This window comes from Xenopus laevis, chromosome 2S (genome assembly GCF_017654675.1).
Source record: "Xenopus laevis strain J_2021 chromosome 2S, Xenopus_laevis_v10.1, whole genome shotgun sequence".
Taxonomy (NCBI): Eukaryota; Metazoa; Chordata; class Amphibia; order Anura; family Pipidae; genus Xenopus; species Xenopus laevis.
In genome coordinates this window covers 156,124,505-156,139,065 of record NC_054374.1, presented here as the reverse complement: position 1 = coordinate 156,139,065, position 14,561 = coordinate 156,124,505, and the positions used below count along the sequence as shown (strand labels likewise).

The 14,561-nt window shown below is 42.5% G+C and overlaps 1 protein-coding gene across 1 annotated transcript; it reads left to right on the top strand.

The window, feature by feature from the left end:
- Window positions 1-379: 379 nt before the first annotated feature.
- cep57.S (centrosomal protein 57kDa S homeolog) lies at window positions 380-14,019 on the top strand. Its single transcript, XM_018250347.2, has 11 exons — window positions 380-553; window positions 2,615-2,777; window positions 4,092-4,271; window positions 5,387-5,508; window positions 5,652-5,768; window positions 7,474-7,551; window positions 7,935-8,036; window positions 8,133-8,213; window positions 9,164-9,390; window positions 12,364-12,508; window positions 13,388-14,019. The coding sequence occupies exons 1-11, from the start codon at window positions 524-526 to the stop codon at window positions 13,595-13,597; spliced, it is 1,455 nt and encodes a 484-aa protein (XP_018105836.1). The 5' UTR covers window positions 380-523; the 3' UTR covers window positions 13,598-14,019.
- Window positions 14,020-14,561: the final 542 nt, after the last annotated feature.

The window sequence follows — 14,561 nt, the reverse complement described above, 5'->3', positions numbered from 1 at the left end:
CCAGTCAGCCAATCGCGTTGCGCGTTTTGTTCGCTGACGGGTGACGTAGTTCTCCGCGCTCATTGGCTAAGCGCAGACACAGATGTTGCTCTAGATGCTACGGAGAAGATGTTGTTGCGTAGAACTCCCAGCATGCACCGGCTCATCGAGTCGGAGACTCTTGCTCTGAGTGAAACCTCGTCAAATGTTCCTCACACGGTTGTAAAGCCTAATATAGGTCACGTGCTGATAATACTGCACAAGCTGCGCTTTATAAATAAATATAATCAAACATAAGCGCCCAATTTGAGTCTCTTTTGTATGTGCAGTCAAAGTAATTCGCACGCTAACATGGCATCTGATTGGTCCGTGGCGTTGTGAACGCGTGCGAATAGTGTTAGCTCCTCCCACAAACTCAGTGGCCCCGCCCAGCAGCCGGAAAGGTGTCCGTGTTAGTGTAGGTGTGTGTTATTGAAACGGAGGGAACGAATTGTGACTCTGGGACCCTGCTGCGCCACTGGCTTCCCGATACACCCAGAGAAACATGGCGGCTTCTGCGTATCCATGGAAACCGGTGAGAGAATTGGGAGGGAGGCTGTTGTGGGCTGAAGAGCAACTAAAAAGGGGCGGAATTGCTATTTCTAAGCCATAAGGCAATACAGCTCCAATGCACTGTGTGTGTGTATATATATATATTATTATATGTGTAATTGCTATGGGAAGCAGTGGCTGCTCGGTTATTTCTTTTCTCTACTTTGCTGGTTGTGGCTCCTGACAGGAGCCAGCTGATTAACAGATGTGGAGGAAAGCTTATTTTATTTGTGCTACGTTATTTCATGTGTCAGAGAAGCAGAAATCAGTAAGGGATACACACATATACAGCTTCCACTTGTGCTGGCAATTGTGCCCCTCTCCCTGCATGGATTACAGGTTGGAAATACTTACTGCCCCTCCTTCTGTATGGCAGCAGTAAGAAATTCAGGAGAGCTGTGCATCTGTACCTGCAGCAGAACTGTGGGCCTGTACCTGAGCTGTGGGCCTGTACCTGCAGCAGAGCTCTGCGCCTGTAACTGAGCTGTACGCCTGAGCTGTGATCGCCTGTACCTGAGCTATGCTCCTTTACCTGCAGCAGAGCTGTGCGCCTGTATATGAGCTGTGCACCTGTACCTGCAGCTGAGCTGTGCGCCTGTATATGAGCTGTGCACCTGTACCTGCAGCTGAGCTGTGCGCCTGTATATGAGCTGTGCACCTGTACCTGCAGCTGAGCTGTGCACCTGTACCTGCAGCAGAACTGTGCGCTTGTACCTGCAGCAGAGCTCTGCGCCTGAGCTGTGAGCGCCTGTACCTGAGCTATGCGCCTTTACCTGCAGCAGAGCTGTGCGCCTGTATATGAGCTGTGCACCTGTACCTGCAGCTGAGCTGTGTATCTGTACCTGCAGCAAAGCTGTGGGCCTGTACCTGAGCTGGGCACCTGTACCTGCAGCAGAACTGTGCTCCTGTACCTGCAGCAAAGCTGTGCGCCTGTACCTGCAGCAAAGCTGTGCAACTGTACCTGAGCTGTGCGCCTGTACCTGCAGCAAAGTTGTGCAACTGTACCTGAGCTGTGCGCCTGTACCTGCAGCAAAGCTGTGCAACTGTACCTGAGCTGTGCGCCTGTACCTGCAGCAAAGCTGTGCAACTGTACCTGAGCTGTGCGCCTGTACCTGCAGCAAAGCTGTGCGCCTGTAACTTCAACAGAGCTGTGCAACTGTAGCTGCAGTAGGTGCAAGAACAGCAGTCGGCTGTGCGGCTTTTCTGTCATACAAGGGAATAGCAGGGGCGATTAAATGGTCTGGCTCTCTTAGGCTATAGCCTAGGCTCCCAGTGTGATTATTTCTATTTTCCTTTAAATATTTATTTTTGTTTGTGGTGCTGGGCCGGTGTACTTGCTGGGAGAAGAAGGCAGGCAAGGGGCATGTGTAAGTGCAACCAGACACGTGATGTTACTAGGACACGCTGAACCTGGTTTAGAGAGCTCGGGTGCAAACGTGCCTGGATGTGAACGTATCCAGACTCAGTAGTAGCCTAGAAGGGTGTGGGTCTGTGAATGTAGCCTAGGGCCCTACATCTGGCACATGCCGAACCCAACCTGCCTTAGAGAACTTGGTTACACATGTGCCTAGATATGATCGTATCCGGACCCAGTAGTAGCCGAGAAGGGGGGGGGGGCTGCTGATGTAGCCAGTGGGCCCCCACATCTCCATAATCCACCACTGGGGCATAGTAAACCTTTTCAACCATGTATTGTTGTGTTTGGTTGGGGGTTAATCTGCTGGGTCTTGTATGTACTAAACATGGCACCCTTTCAGGCACAAATGCAGCCCTTGTTTTATAGCGCTTCTGCCCATGTACCTAATATGTGTATTCCTATATGATGCAGAGCTGTACATACATATATACGCATAATTCACTTCTGTCTTTGTGGCCTTCACTGAACACTTTATGGTGCTTGAGGCTCATGTCAATGAAGTGGCCTAAATAAAGTCACCATGACCATGTTAGAATCCAGTTTCTGCCTAGGTTCTAATATTGTTTTTATTCCTCTGGTATAACCAGGCACATACAATGCTAACTGTTTTTTGTGTTTTTTTTGTAGCTGCACAGCCCCATGGTGGGGAATGCTAAAGACCAATCCAGAATTGATGGAGAATCAGCAAGCTCCTATGCAGCTTTCCCCAGAGGAAAACCATTTATTAACTCAGAGCTGCTCCATTCCCCGGGCAAACCAGTGCTTGTCTATCCTGAAAGCAACAGCAGAGGTGAAGAGTTTGGTACTAGTGTAACAAGTGTTTTTACTTATACTGCATTATTTTACTCATCTTTCACCTCTTCCAAGCACTTTATTGTATGAAGCTTTATATTTGGGTAAGAACTATTTGGGAAACACAACCGACTGCTTACTGCACACACCTAAAGAGTTAAAACAGTAAGAGGCTGAGTATAAAGTAAACCTGTATAAAATTAGTATTGTGCATAGGGGGTACACCTTGTTATTGGAGACAGGTAGTCAAAGCAAGCCATACATGCAGAGGTTTGCTATTTGGGTTGAGCTGTTAAACCAGTATATTTTTTGGATGATTTAGGCACCCAGTAGTGATGTGTGGGTCAAGGGAAATTCTACCCACCCTCAAATGTTGCTATTGTAGAACCCCCCACCCAACCCCTACCCTACAGGAGCAGAGGAGTGTACTTCCCCTGTCTGCTCCAGCCCAAACCTGCAATAGTTACCTATATTTCACCCCCAACATGTGGGTTTCGGATCAAGCTGAACATCACTAGTGCCCACTTGTTGGCCTTAGTTTGGCTGATTTGTGTGTACATCTATTGGCAGGAAGAGATGTCACACCAAGCTAATATGGCAGCTGCTATCCTAAACAGAGAGGGTGATTGTATCTTTATTCCCGCTGAACTGGAAATTGGTTGGAAAACAATGCCCTAATGTTACAGAGGTTTTGGACTTTTTTTTATTCATTCAAGGGGTGAATGTACAAGAATCACAAGAATGGAAGGAAGCAGACAGGTCCAGAAATCTAAAAGGCCAATGTCACATGACTACTTTTAAGTTTAGAGCATTTTAGTTGACCAAAAACGTACTGGGAAGTAAGGTTGTGAGTGCTTTTTGTAGGGAAAAGGGATGTCGGTATTATCCCATTATTAAATTAGGTGAAATCAGATTTCATAACACCACCCTCATTTACTGAACCCTCTACATGGGTATCATGCAAGTAATGTCCATTTTTTGTGTGTGTGTTTCTTTGTTATGGCATTAAAGGGAAACTACTGGGAAACGGAAATGTAATACAAGCTTCAGAATACTGAAATAATAAACTTTGTAAATACAATCAATTAAAAATTCTGTACTGTTTCTGAAATAATCTGAAAGTTTATCTTCACTCAGATATTCATTGACAGTTAGATCCAATATATTTTATAGGGGGGCTTCTTTTGCCTAGAAGGCAAAGGAGGAAGTTTGGGTCTGGCTAACTATACTGAAAATGTTGTTTATTTTTAGCCAGTTTTATTTTTGGCGCTGGACTGTTACTTTAATGTTTTTATGTCTTCTTTCCCTACAGCTATCTTTTCTGCTTTGAAAAATCTTCAGGAAAAAATCCGTAAACTCGAGCTTGAGCGATTAAATGCTGAACAGAATATGAAGCGCCTCTCCGATGAGACACAGGAGCACAAGGAACGCCTAGACATGCAAGTCCATTCCAGAGACCAACTAAAGGAGGATGTGTCCAAGCAGAATAAAGGTTGCTATTAATTAATAATACAAAGAGGATATCAGCAAGCATGATACTAAATACAGTAGAATCCCCATTTTACGTTTTTCAGGGGACCAGAAAAAAATGTAAAATCCAGGAAAATGTTAAATCAGGGAAAAGTATTATTCATTATATTTAGGTGGTAGTGATGTGCGGGTCCGGATTTCCCCGACACTAACCCACCCTCCCTTAGCCCGCGCCCACCCACATCCGACTTCCGCATTGCTTTTATAGAACCGCTCTGCTCCGCCGATGATATCACAAAAGGAGCGGGGCGAGCAGGCGCATCGTCTATAATAGATGAAGCCGGCATTTGATGGTGGCGGGCAGAGAAAGCAGGAGTACAGTAACTCGCGAGGAAGAATGCGGGGTCAGCCCGATCCCGCCCAACCCGATGGTATTGGGCAGGCCCGCACATCACTAATAGGTGGGACCACAAAGCAACAATGTAAGATGAGGGGAAAATTCAAGGGATGTAAAATTGAGGTTTCACTGTATTGTGTTATTGTTCTCAAAAGGGCCAAGCCTATCGCTTTATCTGTTCATATTCAATACAGGGCTGTATCTGTAGAGTTGGAGGAATGTTAAATCTCATCTGTACACTATAAGGGTAGGACTACACAGACGTTTTCGGCGCGAACAAGCCCCTGTAGTCCTACCCTTAGACAGTGGACAGTAAGACAGAATTCTTGCTAACCACAGCCCCTAGACAGACAGACATTGATTGCTAACTCTACTACTCTTAACTGAGATGACCTATGGGCCGTGTATGATCACACAAAGCTTGGCTCACTGGTTATTTGGCGTGTTTTGTCTGCTGGTGAATGGTGGCAATACCGCATGTGGTCCTTGCAACTGCCTGTCACTGTGCACATTGTAAATTTCGGATTGAAATCCGGGCCGTTATCTACCATGTGTGTGCTGTAATAGTTGACTGCCATTTAAGTCTTTCAGAAGAACCACAGTACAACAGTCAGTAGACACAGAAAAGAAGCATGTGTGTGTGCAAGGCCTAATTGAGAGTTAGTGTATTTGATTGGTGCACTAGCTCCAAAACATGGTTGTAACGAACGTTCATTTTATGCACTGCTTTTTATTACTAGACTTGTGTGGGCAATTGTCGGCTGCAGAAACCCGATGCCGCCTTTTAGAGAAACAACTTGAATATATGAGAAACATGGTAAAAAATGCAGAAAGCGAGAGAACATCTGTACTGGAGAAGCAGGTAAGGTCCCTTTTAATCATGTACTCTCTAGTTATGATTGTTACAAACATATGTAATAAATTGTACTATATCAACCAATCAGCAGTTTTCTAACCGGATACTACAAGTGGCTTTTTTTGAAAGCAAGTTTTATTCTGTTAAAGGTATCCGTTGAAGGCAAACGTGTTGTAGAAAAGCTGGATATAAAAGCCAGATTAGAGAAGCTGGATATGCTGGAGCAGGAATACCTGAAACTCACTACAATGCAAGTTCTTGCCGAGGTCAGTAGCACTTCACTGACACCTTTATATTCAAGAATCTACAGAAACTAGGGATGCACTGAATCCAATATTTGGGATTCGCCCCAAATCCTTTTTGAAAGATTCGGCCGAATACTGAACTGAATCCGAATCCTGGAAAAAAGTGGGAAAAACTTTTTTTACTTCCTTGTTTTGTGACAAAAAATTACACAATGTCCCTTCCCACCCCCAATTTGTGTACGCAAATTAAGATTCGGATTCAGTTCGGCCAGGCGCAAGGATTCTGCTGAAAAAGGACGAATCCCGAACTGAATCGAGGATTCGGTGCATCCCTAACGGAAACCTTGCTGATTATGGCTGCCTTCTCCATATCTTCTACCACATGAATGTCCAATTTTCCACACTCCTGCCAAATCTTTAGACAGAAGTACAGACTGTTAGCATGCTTATAGCTAATTGCTATTTGTCATGGAATAAGTTACAAGTTACAGCGGAGCTTTGCATCAGTTGGTGATTACATTCCGTTGAGCTGCTGTGCATGTTTCCATGTAGAACAGCTCTTTGCAAACTAAATCAACCGCCTCCCTGATGTTCCCCTCTACAACATCATCTGTGACCTGGACTGTTTCTTTCCCAAGGATAGCAATGTACAAGCACTTTGTCAAAGAAACCTTTTGTGCTTGACAATCTCTTTGCTGGCATTTGGAGGAGGCTAAGCATAATACAGAACATGTTGTAGACACTGAATCTTGTGGTTTGAACAGAGCGGTTAATGTCTATATCTGTGCTTATATTTTTTTGTATAATTGTAATTGGATTATTTTTATGTCATCACATTACTTACCTTTTAAAGAAATAATACATGGGTTTAAGAAGCAACCCCTATATATCCAAGGGTCATTTTACTATAGTCTCCTCTACAGAATGGCTGTCCCCCAACCCCTGCCTTTCCAATCTGTGCCCCTGACTCATTTTTTATAAAGGGGTTATTACACAAATGAAAGGCTATGTAATGTGATAAAGAACATATTTACAGAACAGCACAGTCCTACACAAGGCTATTTTTTTTTTTAAATAAGCAAAGCAAATGGAGAAAATTCTATATTCACCTTTTGTTTTATTTGGCAGATATATTAAAGGAGAAGGAAAGCTACGGAGGCATTTTATTGCCAATAGTTTAGACACAATAGTGCAGGCTAGAATGCTATATTAATTCTGTAGAATGTTTTGCCATACCTGAGTAAAAAGCTCTAGAAACACTGTTTGTTTAGGATAGGAGCTGCCATATTAGCTTGGTGTGACATCACTTCCTGCCTGAGTCTCTCTCCCTGCTCACTGATAGCTCTGGGTTCAGGTTACAGCAGAGAAGGGGGGGGAGCAAACTGAGAATGCTCACGCCCAGGGCAAGGAGGTTTAAGCTGAATACGGGAAGTCTGATACAGAAGCCCATGAGTACACAATAGAAGGAAAGAAATGCTGTGTTTCTTTTGACAGAGGGCTCAGAGCAGAATTACTTTGAGAGTTTACTAGTGTATCTATATAGACCTTTCTGATAAAGCTTACTTAATTTTATCTTTTCCTTCTCCTTTAAGGGGCATTTAATACATTTAAGGTCTATTTTCTTTCTACATGGGCATTTTGCTTGTGTCCCAGATTGATGTTTATGGAGAGATCCCTTACACACACATCTATATCACATGACACCATTTTTGTTTGTTTTTTTTAGAAAAAAATCAGTGAAATTGAACAGAAACTTAGAGAGGAGGAGCATCAGCGCAAACTGGTGCAGGAGAAAGCAGCCCAGGTAATAATACTTTTAAACTCCAGCAAGAGATCCTGTCTGAAATGTAGTGATCATATTACTGCATGATTTTATAACTTTAAGGGCAATAGCATACTGGATGTGTGAATTTTAGTAGCTCAAATGGGTGCTAAATGCTGTGAAATTGCCCTCTGTTGCAACTTAAAACTGAGCTTATTACAGCTGATAAAATCATTAAATGTTTAGTATTATTATTAATGCAGACCATGGTCTATAAACTATTTTCAAAGGAACCTGGCATAATCTGACCAGTTCTGCTGTAAAGTACATCCAGTGTATTATTCTACAGGGAGGTGGCAAATTTAGTTCATTACTGTGTAAATACATTTGTTTTTCTAAAATGTATATTTTATTTTTTCCTGTAGCTCCAGACAGGGTTGGAAACCAACAGAATTTTGCTCCGTTCCTTGACACCTCCAGCAAAACCAGTAAAAGCAAAGAGCACAAAGTCACTGCAGCCAGACAAGGTATTTGGCATTTGTGGGCCTACCTAGAGTTTGTTTCCATTACTTCCTGTAGCAGATGCTCTATTTGTATATGCCTCTTTCTTTATTTTATTCCAGAAGCCTATCCATTCCAGTGTTTCACACTTACAGCCCCACTATCGCCTGAGCTTAGGAGACGTGCCCTTTGTTGCTGGAAAGGTAGGTATGCGGACCTTTAAGGAGAACTAAACCCTAAAAATGAATGTAGCTAAAAATGCCATTTTATATACTGAACTTATTGCACCAGCCTAAAGTTTCAGCTTGTCAATAGCAGCAATGATCCAGGACTTCAAACTTGTCACAGGGGGTCACCATCTTGGAAAGTGTCTGTGACACTCACATGCTCAGTGGGCTCTGAGCAGCTGTCGAGAAGCTAAGCTTAGGGGTCGTCACTAATTATCCAGCAGAAAATGAGCTTCCCTGTAATATAAGCTGATGCTACAGGGCTGATTATTTAATTCTGATGCTAATTGCACTGGTTTATGTGCTGCTATGTAGTAATTATCTGTATTAATTACTAATCAGCCTTATATTGTGACATTTCTATTCTATGTGTACTGTATATTGTGAGTGGGTCCCTAAGCTCAGTCAGTGACAGCAGCAGAGAGCACGTGCAGTGAATCAGCAGAAAAGAAGATGGGGAGCTACTGGGGCATCTTTGGAGACACAGCTCTTTACTGCTAAAGGGCTGTGGTTGCCTTGGGCTGGTACAGAAGCACAAAACATAATGTACAATATTTCTAGCTACTTCTTTAGCTAAGCTTTATTTCTCCTTTAAAAAGAAATGTTTCTCCTCCATCTATTTTCTGATCGGGAATTCATTCTCAGGTGAAACATTATATGTTGATTTGCCTATGCTACTGCTTTGGATGAATGAAGAGCTATTGTGGCTCTTGTAAATTGGATGATGCTCTCTTACATGTTCTTACATAGCCTAGACTATCTTGTGAGTGATTAAACCAGGCCAAATTGCCTGACATAGCAGAATTATGATTTATAGACTGCTTAGTGTGATTATCCCATGTAAACAGCTACCCATAAGAATGCGCCCTTTTGAAATCACTTTCTGCATGGGGTTGATAGCATCTTTTTTTTTTTTTTTTGTTCAGTCCACAGGCACCAGCTATTCCGTGAGAGCCAATGTCCAGCATGTCTTGCACCTGATGAAGCAACATAATAAAGTCTTGTGCAATGACCGAGTCGTGAGCGATCAGCCTGTTGAAAGGAAAGAGAGTGCAGTAAGGTGGAAGACTGACCCCGTTTTATCTTCTCGCTCTTACCAAGATCTATCTGAGGTTTTGCTCACGCTGGAGGATGAGTTTGGGCAGATGAGTTTGTAAGTTATTATAGAACTGCAATACTGACATTTATATAGGGGGTGATTACTTAACTTAAAGGGGACCTGTCACCGTAAAAGCCAATTCCAAATCCTGTTTTACAATGTTAGCCAAGCAAAATAGACTTCACTTACACTATAAAAATGATTTAGATCTTGTTTGTTTTCAGTCTTGGAATTCAAAATCACAGCAAGACGGCAGCTGCCATTTTGTAGACCCTGCTATTAAGGCACGCTTTGCCTCGTGCCAAAATCTTGTTTATTTGCCTGAATGGGGGACCTGACATAACTGCCCATGTACTGGCTACACAATTAGATGGAGAGGAGGCAGGGGGAATGTGGGGAGAGCAGTGAAATCTAGGAAAGACAGAATGGAAAATGAAAGTAATTGCCTGCCCCGCCACCTATGCCTAAGGCAAGCAATATAGGATTGACAGCTGAGACTTTTAAATGCGTTTATAACAGGTATGGATTTGAGTTTCATATTTAATTTAAAAAGTACTTTTTTTATAAGGCTTTTTATGTTTGGGTGATAGGTCCCCTGTAAGATGTGGACCACTTACTGGGTTGTATTTTTGAAAAACGGTCCGCACACACCAATATTGCAGTCGGGATTGTGCCCCTTTTATTAATGCCACCAACAATCAACGTTTCGGGGGGACACAGCCTCCCTTCTTCTTCCCTGAAGAAGGGAGGCTGTGTCCCCCGAAACGTTGATTGTTGATTGTTGGTGGCATTAATAAAAGGGGCACAATCCCCGACTGCAATATTGGTGTGTGCGGACCGTTTTTCAAAATTACAAAGCAGTAAGGAGACCTGGCAAGGTCAATGGAAGACCAGCACCACTACGCAGAATAAGTGGAAGGAGGTGTGCGGTAATAGAAAATCTCATTGGACCACTTACTGGGGTCATTCTTTGATCGTTCTATTACTTCTTGTTATTCTGCTTCAGTAGAATGTTACACTCCTCACACAGGTTGCTCATTTATAGCAAACAAACCATGAGGATTTCATACCATTATGATGAATCACCTTCCTTCAGAAAGAAAAGGCAAACCTGTTTGCTACTCATTAAAGGAGAAGGAAAGGTTAAAACTAAGTAAGCCTTATCAGAAAGGTCCATCTAACTTTGCCAGTAAACCCCCAAAGTAATGTTGCTCTGAGTCCCCTGTCAAAAGAAACACTGCATTTCTTTCCTTCTATTGTGTACACATGGGGCTTCTGTATCAGACTTCCTGCCTTCTGCTTAAACATCATTGCCCTGGGCAAGAGCATGCTCAGTTTGCTCCTCTTCCGCCCCCCCCTCCCATCTCTACTGTAATCTGAGCCCAGAGCAGGGAGAGACTCAGGCAGGAAGTGATGTCACACCACATTAATACTGCAGCTCCTATTCTAAACAAACAAGAGAGTTTCTAGAGCTTTTTACTCAGGTATGGTAAAACATTCTACAGAATAAATATAGCATTCTAGCTTGCACTATTGCAACTAATCTATTGGCAATAAAATGCCTCCGTAGCTTTCCTTCTCCTTTAATACTGTTAATTTTAAAAATGGACTGCAATTTCAGTGGTAGGATGCTTTTCTATGTTTGGCAAAAGACAATTCTGATAACTGCAATATAATATGGGGGACCCACAGGGATCTCTGGGAGATAGAACCTCCATAGTGAGGTTGCAACAGGTTGGGAGGTTGAGAAAACCAGGCTGGATCTGCTAAGGTAGCTCAAAACTTGCACAGTGGCTATCTCTGTTATCTTGAAAACTTGGTTAGACACTTTGCTGAAAAAGCATAATGATCTCTTACCTGTAACTGGGTAGTCCAACGTTGGACATACATGAGCAGCATATTGGCCAAATATTGGGCAGTTCTCTTATCACACAAATAAGAAAATCTCCTTTAGTGGGGATAACGTCCTCTCCCAACTGGGAGACTCTACCAGTCCTTGAGATCCTAACACCTTCCAGTTGGCTAACACACCCTGAGAATAATTAGCCCAAGGTACAACAGAGAAGCAATGCCCAACATATCTGCTATTATCTAAAGAGAAAGGAGAGGCGGCCCTTAGAAATAAGGTAATAATAAAACACTACTGTTGAGAATCCTATACAAAAGGGTAACTCTGAAGGCCAAAATAATTGCTTGGAACCCCTCCGAGGTCTGTGTATTATTCCTCCACAATAGTCCTTTCTATAGTCCAGTCTTCCAAGTCTCGAGGATCATACCACTGCCTTGTTGCTAGGCTAATTTGGACCCTAGCAACCATTTGGCTGCTAAAATTCCAAACTGGATAGCTGCTGAACAAAATTGTCAGATTATCTCAAAATAGCACACACTGCATCGTACGTGAACAACCCCTTAAGGGGGTAGGAGGAGGTGACAGACTGCTGTCTTTTTATTGTGTTCTGGAGGGTGGAGTCTGTGGCATTAAAGGAACCATTCAGTATAAAAATAAAAACTGGGTAAATAGGCTGTGCAAAATAAAAAAATGTTTCAAATATATTTTGTACAAAAATGTAATGTATAAAGGCTGGAGTGACTGGTTGTGTAACATAATAGCCAGAACACTACTTCCTGCTTTTCAGCTCTCTAACTCTGAGTTAGTCAGTGACTTTAAGGGGGCCACATGGGACATAACTGTTCAGTGAGTTTGTAATTGATCCTCAGCATTCAGCTCAGATTCAAAAGCAACAGTTATTGCCCATGTGGCCCCCTCTCAAGTCTCTGATTGGTTACTGCTTGGAAACCAATCAGTGGAAACCAAGAGAGCTGAAAAGCAGGAAGTATTGTTCTGGCTGTTATGTTACACATCCAGTCACTCCAGCCTTTATACATTACATTTTTGGCTAACTAACTATATTAGATACATTGTTTATTTTGCACAGCCTATCTATTTACCCAGTTTTTATTTTTACACTGATGTAAGACCGGGCAACTGTTAAACATAATGGTTGATTGAAACAATTTTTCTTCTAGTGACCACCAAGAATTGGTAAAGCAAATCCAAGAGGCGCACTCGGATCGCCTAAAGGAGGATTTAGAAAGAGAGCTGGAGTCTCTTGTTAAAAGGATGGAGGCAAAAGCAGACCAAATCACCAAAGTACAGAAACATCATGCAATGGTGAGTCTCCCAAAAAGTTCTCTGCTCTTAGATGCATTGAAATTTTAGATTACAGCAACTAAAAGTTTACAGGTTTTACCCCTTCCATAAACAGGCTTCAGGGGGTGTGGGTAGTCAGAAACTCCCAGCTCTGCTCCCCACAAAGGAAAACTGCTCCAACCCCCCCATGTTCCTTGTAGTTTGTCTAATTGGGGGGGGGGGGGAAAGAATACAGAGTATATCAATACACAATTTCTTCGGCACATCACTTTTTCTTTTGGGTGCATTCAACTCCTCTGGCTACTTCCAGGCCAGTCCACATACTCAATTTCCCATAGGGGGGAAGCACACCAGAAACTTCGGCAATGCCTTTAAATCATCTATTTTAGCAGAAATTGCCACAAGTTTTCGGGGTCAACCTTTGCACCTGAGGGAAGGGGGTTGACTCCGAAAGCTTGTGCCGATTTCTGCTGAAATAAATGATTTAAAGGCATTGCCGAAGTTTCTGGTGTGCTTCCTCCCTATGGGAAATTGAGAAAGAATACGGAGAGCACTGCTTTCAATAATCTGTTTTTGCAGTATTTGCCGCCCTGCAAGATTTATGCAGATTCATTGTTTTTCAATGCTCCTGATTGTAAGGCAGAGTAATGCTCTCCTGTTCAAGATGGCAACTAGAACATGTGCAGTTGAAAGTCAGGACCAGATTGGCTTGAACTGTGCAGTCTCCTGATTGGTGATTGGTGCCAGAGACAGGAAGAGAAGTTGCTAGACACCAATATTTTTTTGGTTCGATTTAGCACCTTTTCAGTAAATCTGATCCAGTGTCTCTTATCTTATGGATCTTTATACATTTATTTGGTGTAGTACAATAGTTTCTTACGTGTGTTTTTCTCTCACCAGCTTGGAAAATTATTTGGACAAGCCAAGGTTAAAAAGAAAGGGACTATCGAGGCACAATCTAAAGACAGGAGGCACTTTAGTGATGGGGAGAAGGCACGTGTGAGCAAAGATAAACCCGGGGAAAAGAGCAGGAAGAGTCTGCAGCTGTTGAGGGACATGCAGACATTGCAGACTTCCCTTCAGAAGGAGGACATTAGCTGGAACTGCTGAATAACCACTTGCACTGTGACATATCTCAGGGAATACGCTTGCATTGCCTCTCCATCCTTCTCTTGTCCTGCTTTACTGCCCACTGTTAAACCTACAGAGCTTGCCCTTTCTACACTCTTCTAAAAGCTTATTGCTGGTCCATTGACGAAGCCCAGCTCAAAGTGCCTGTAAGTCCAAGAGGATTCTATTCCAAGGGCTTTTGCTTTGTAACCAAAGCTTCATGGCAAACTGCAAAGGGAAAAATAAGCAACACTTTGCAATGTTATACTACCTTTAAGGATAAGTAAGACTTTAGAATAAGTGAATGTAAAATTGATGAGGGGGCTATTCTAAGAAATTTTGCAATGTACGTTCATTATTTATTTATTTTTTATTCCAAGATATTAAGGGATACATGTACTGTTAATATAAATGAATTTGAATGTTACAACAGCGCCACCTGCTGGTCAGTTTCCCACCAGTCTGACCACCAAGTAGTCAAGGAAGTTGTCAGGAGAAAGAAAGAGGCTGCTCTGATGTTCTTCTGCTTAGGAAAGATTTGAGAAAGGTTTCTAATTTTTTTCCTAAGCAGAAGAACATCAGAGCAGCCTCTTTCTTTCTCCTGACAACTTCCTTGACTACTTGGTGGTCAGACTGGTGGGAAACTGACCAGCAGGTGGCGCTGTTTGTGAACAAAATTCATTTATATTAACCATACCTGTATCCCTTAATATCTTGGAATTAAAAAAATATAACTAATGATTGTAAATGAAAAAAATGCTTAAACTAGCCCTTTCAGTAATTCTACATTCACTTATTTTAAAGGTTTTCTTATCCTTTAAACCTCACTGCCAGAACTGAAAGGCTATAAATAATCATTGGCTCGTCCGTTCTTCTGCAAGTTCACAGCATTCTACTTTGCTCTTGATATATTCTGTATTGGAGATCACCAATTCTCGTTCCAGAATGCATTGATGGTGCTACA

What these genes read in the sequence shown, in the direction of transcription:
- cep57.S (XM_018250347.2), top strand. Translation starts at nt 524, where the DNA reads ATGGCGGCTTCTGCGTATCCATGGAAACCG. An exon ending in CATCTGTACTGGAGAAGCAG is followed by an intron (nt 5,509 to 5,651) that starts GTAAGGTCCCTT and finishes ATTCTGTTAAAG; the next exon opens with GTATCCGTTGAAGGCAAACG. An exon ending in AGTCACTGCAGCCAGACAAG is followed by an intron (nt 8,037 to 8,132) that starts GTATTTGGCATT and finishes ATTTTATTCCAG; the next exon opens with AAGCCTATCCATTCCAGTGT.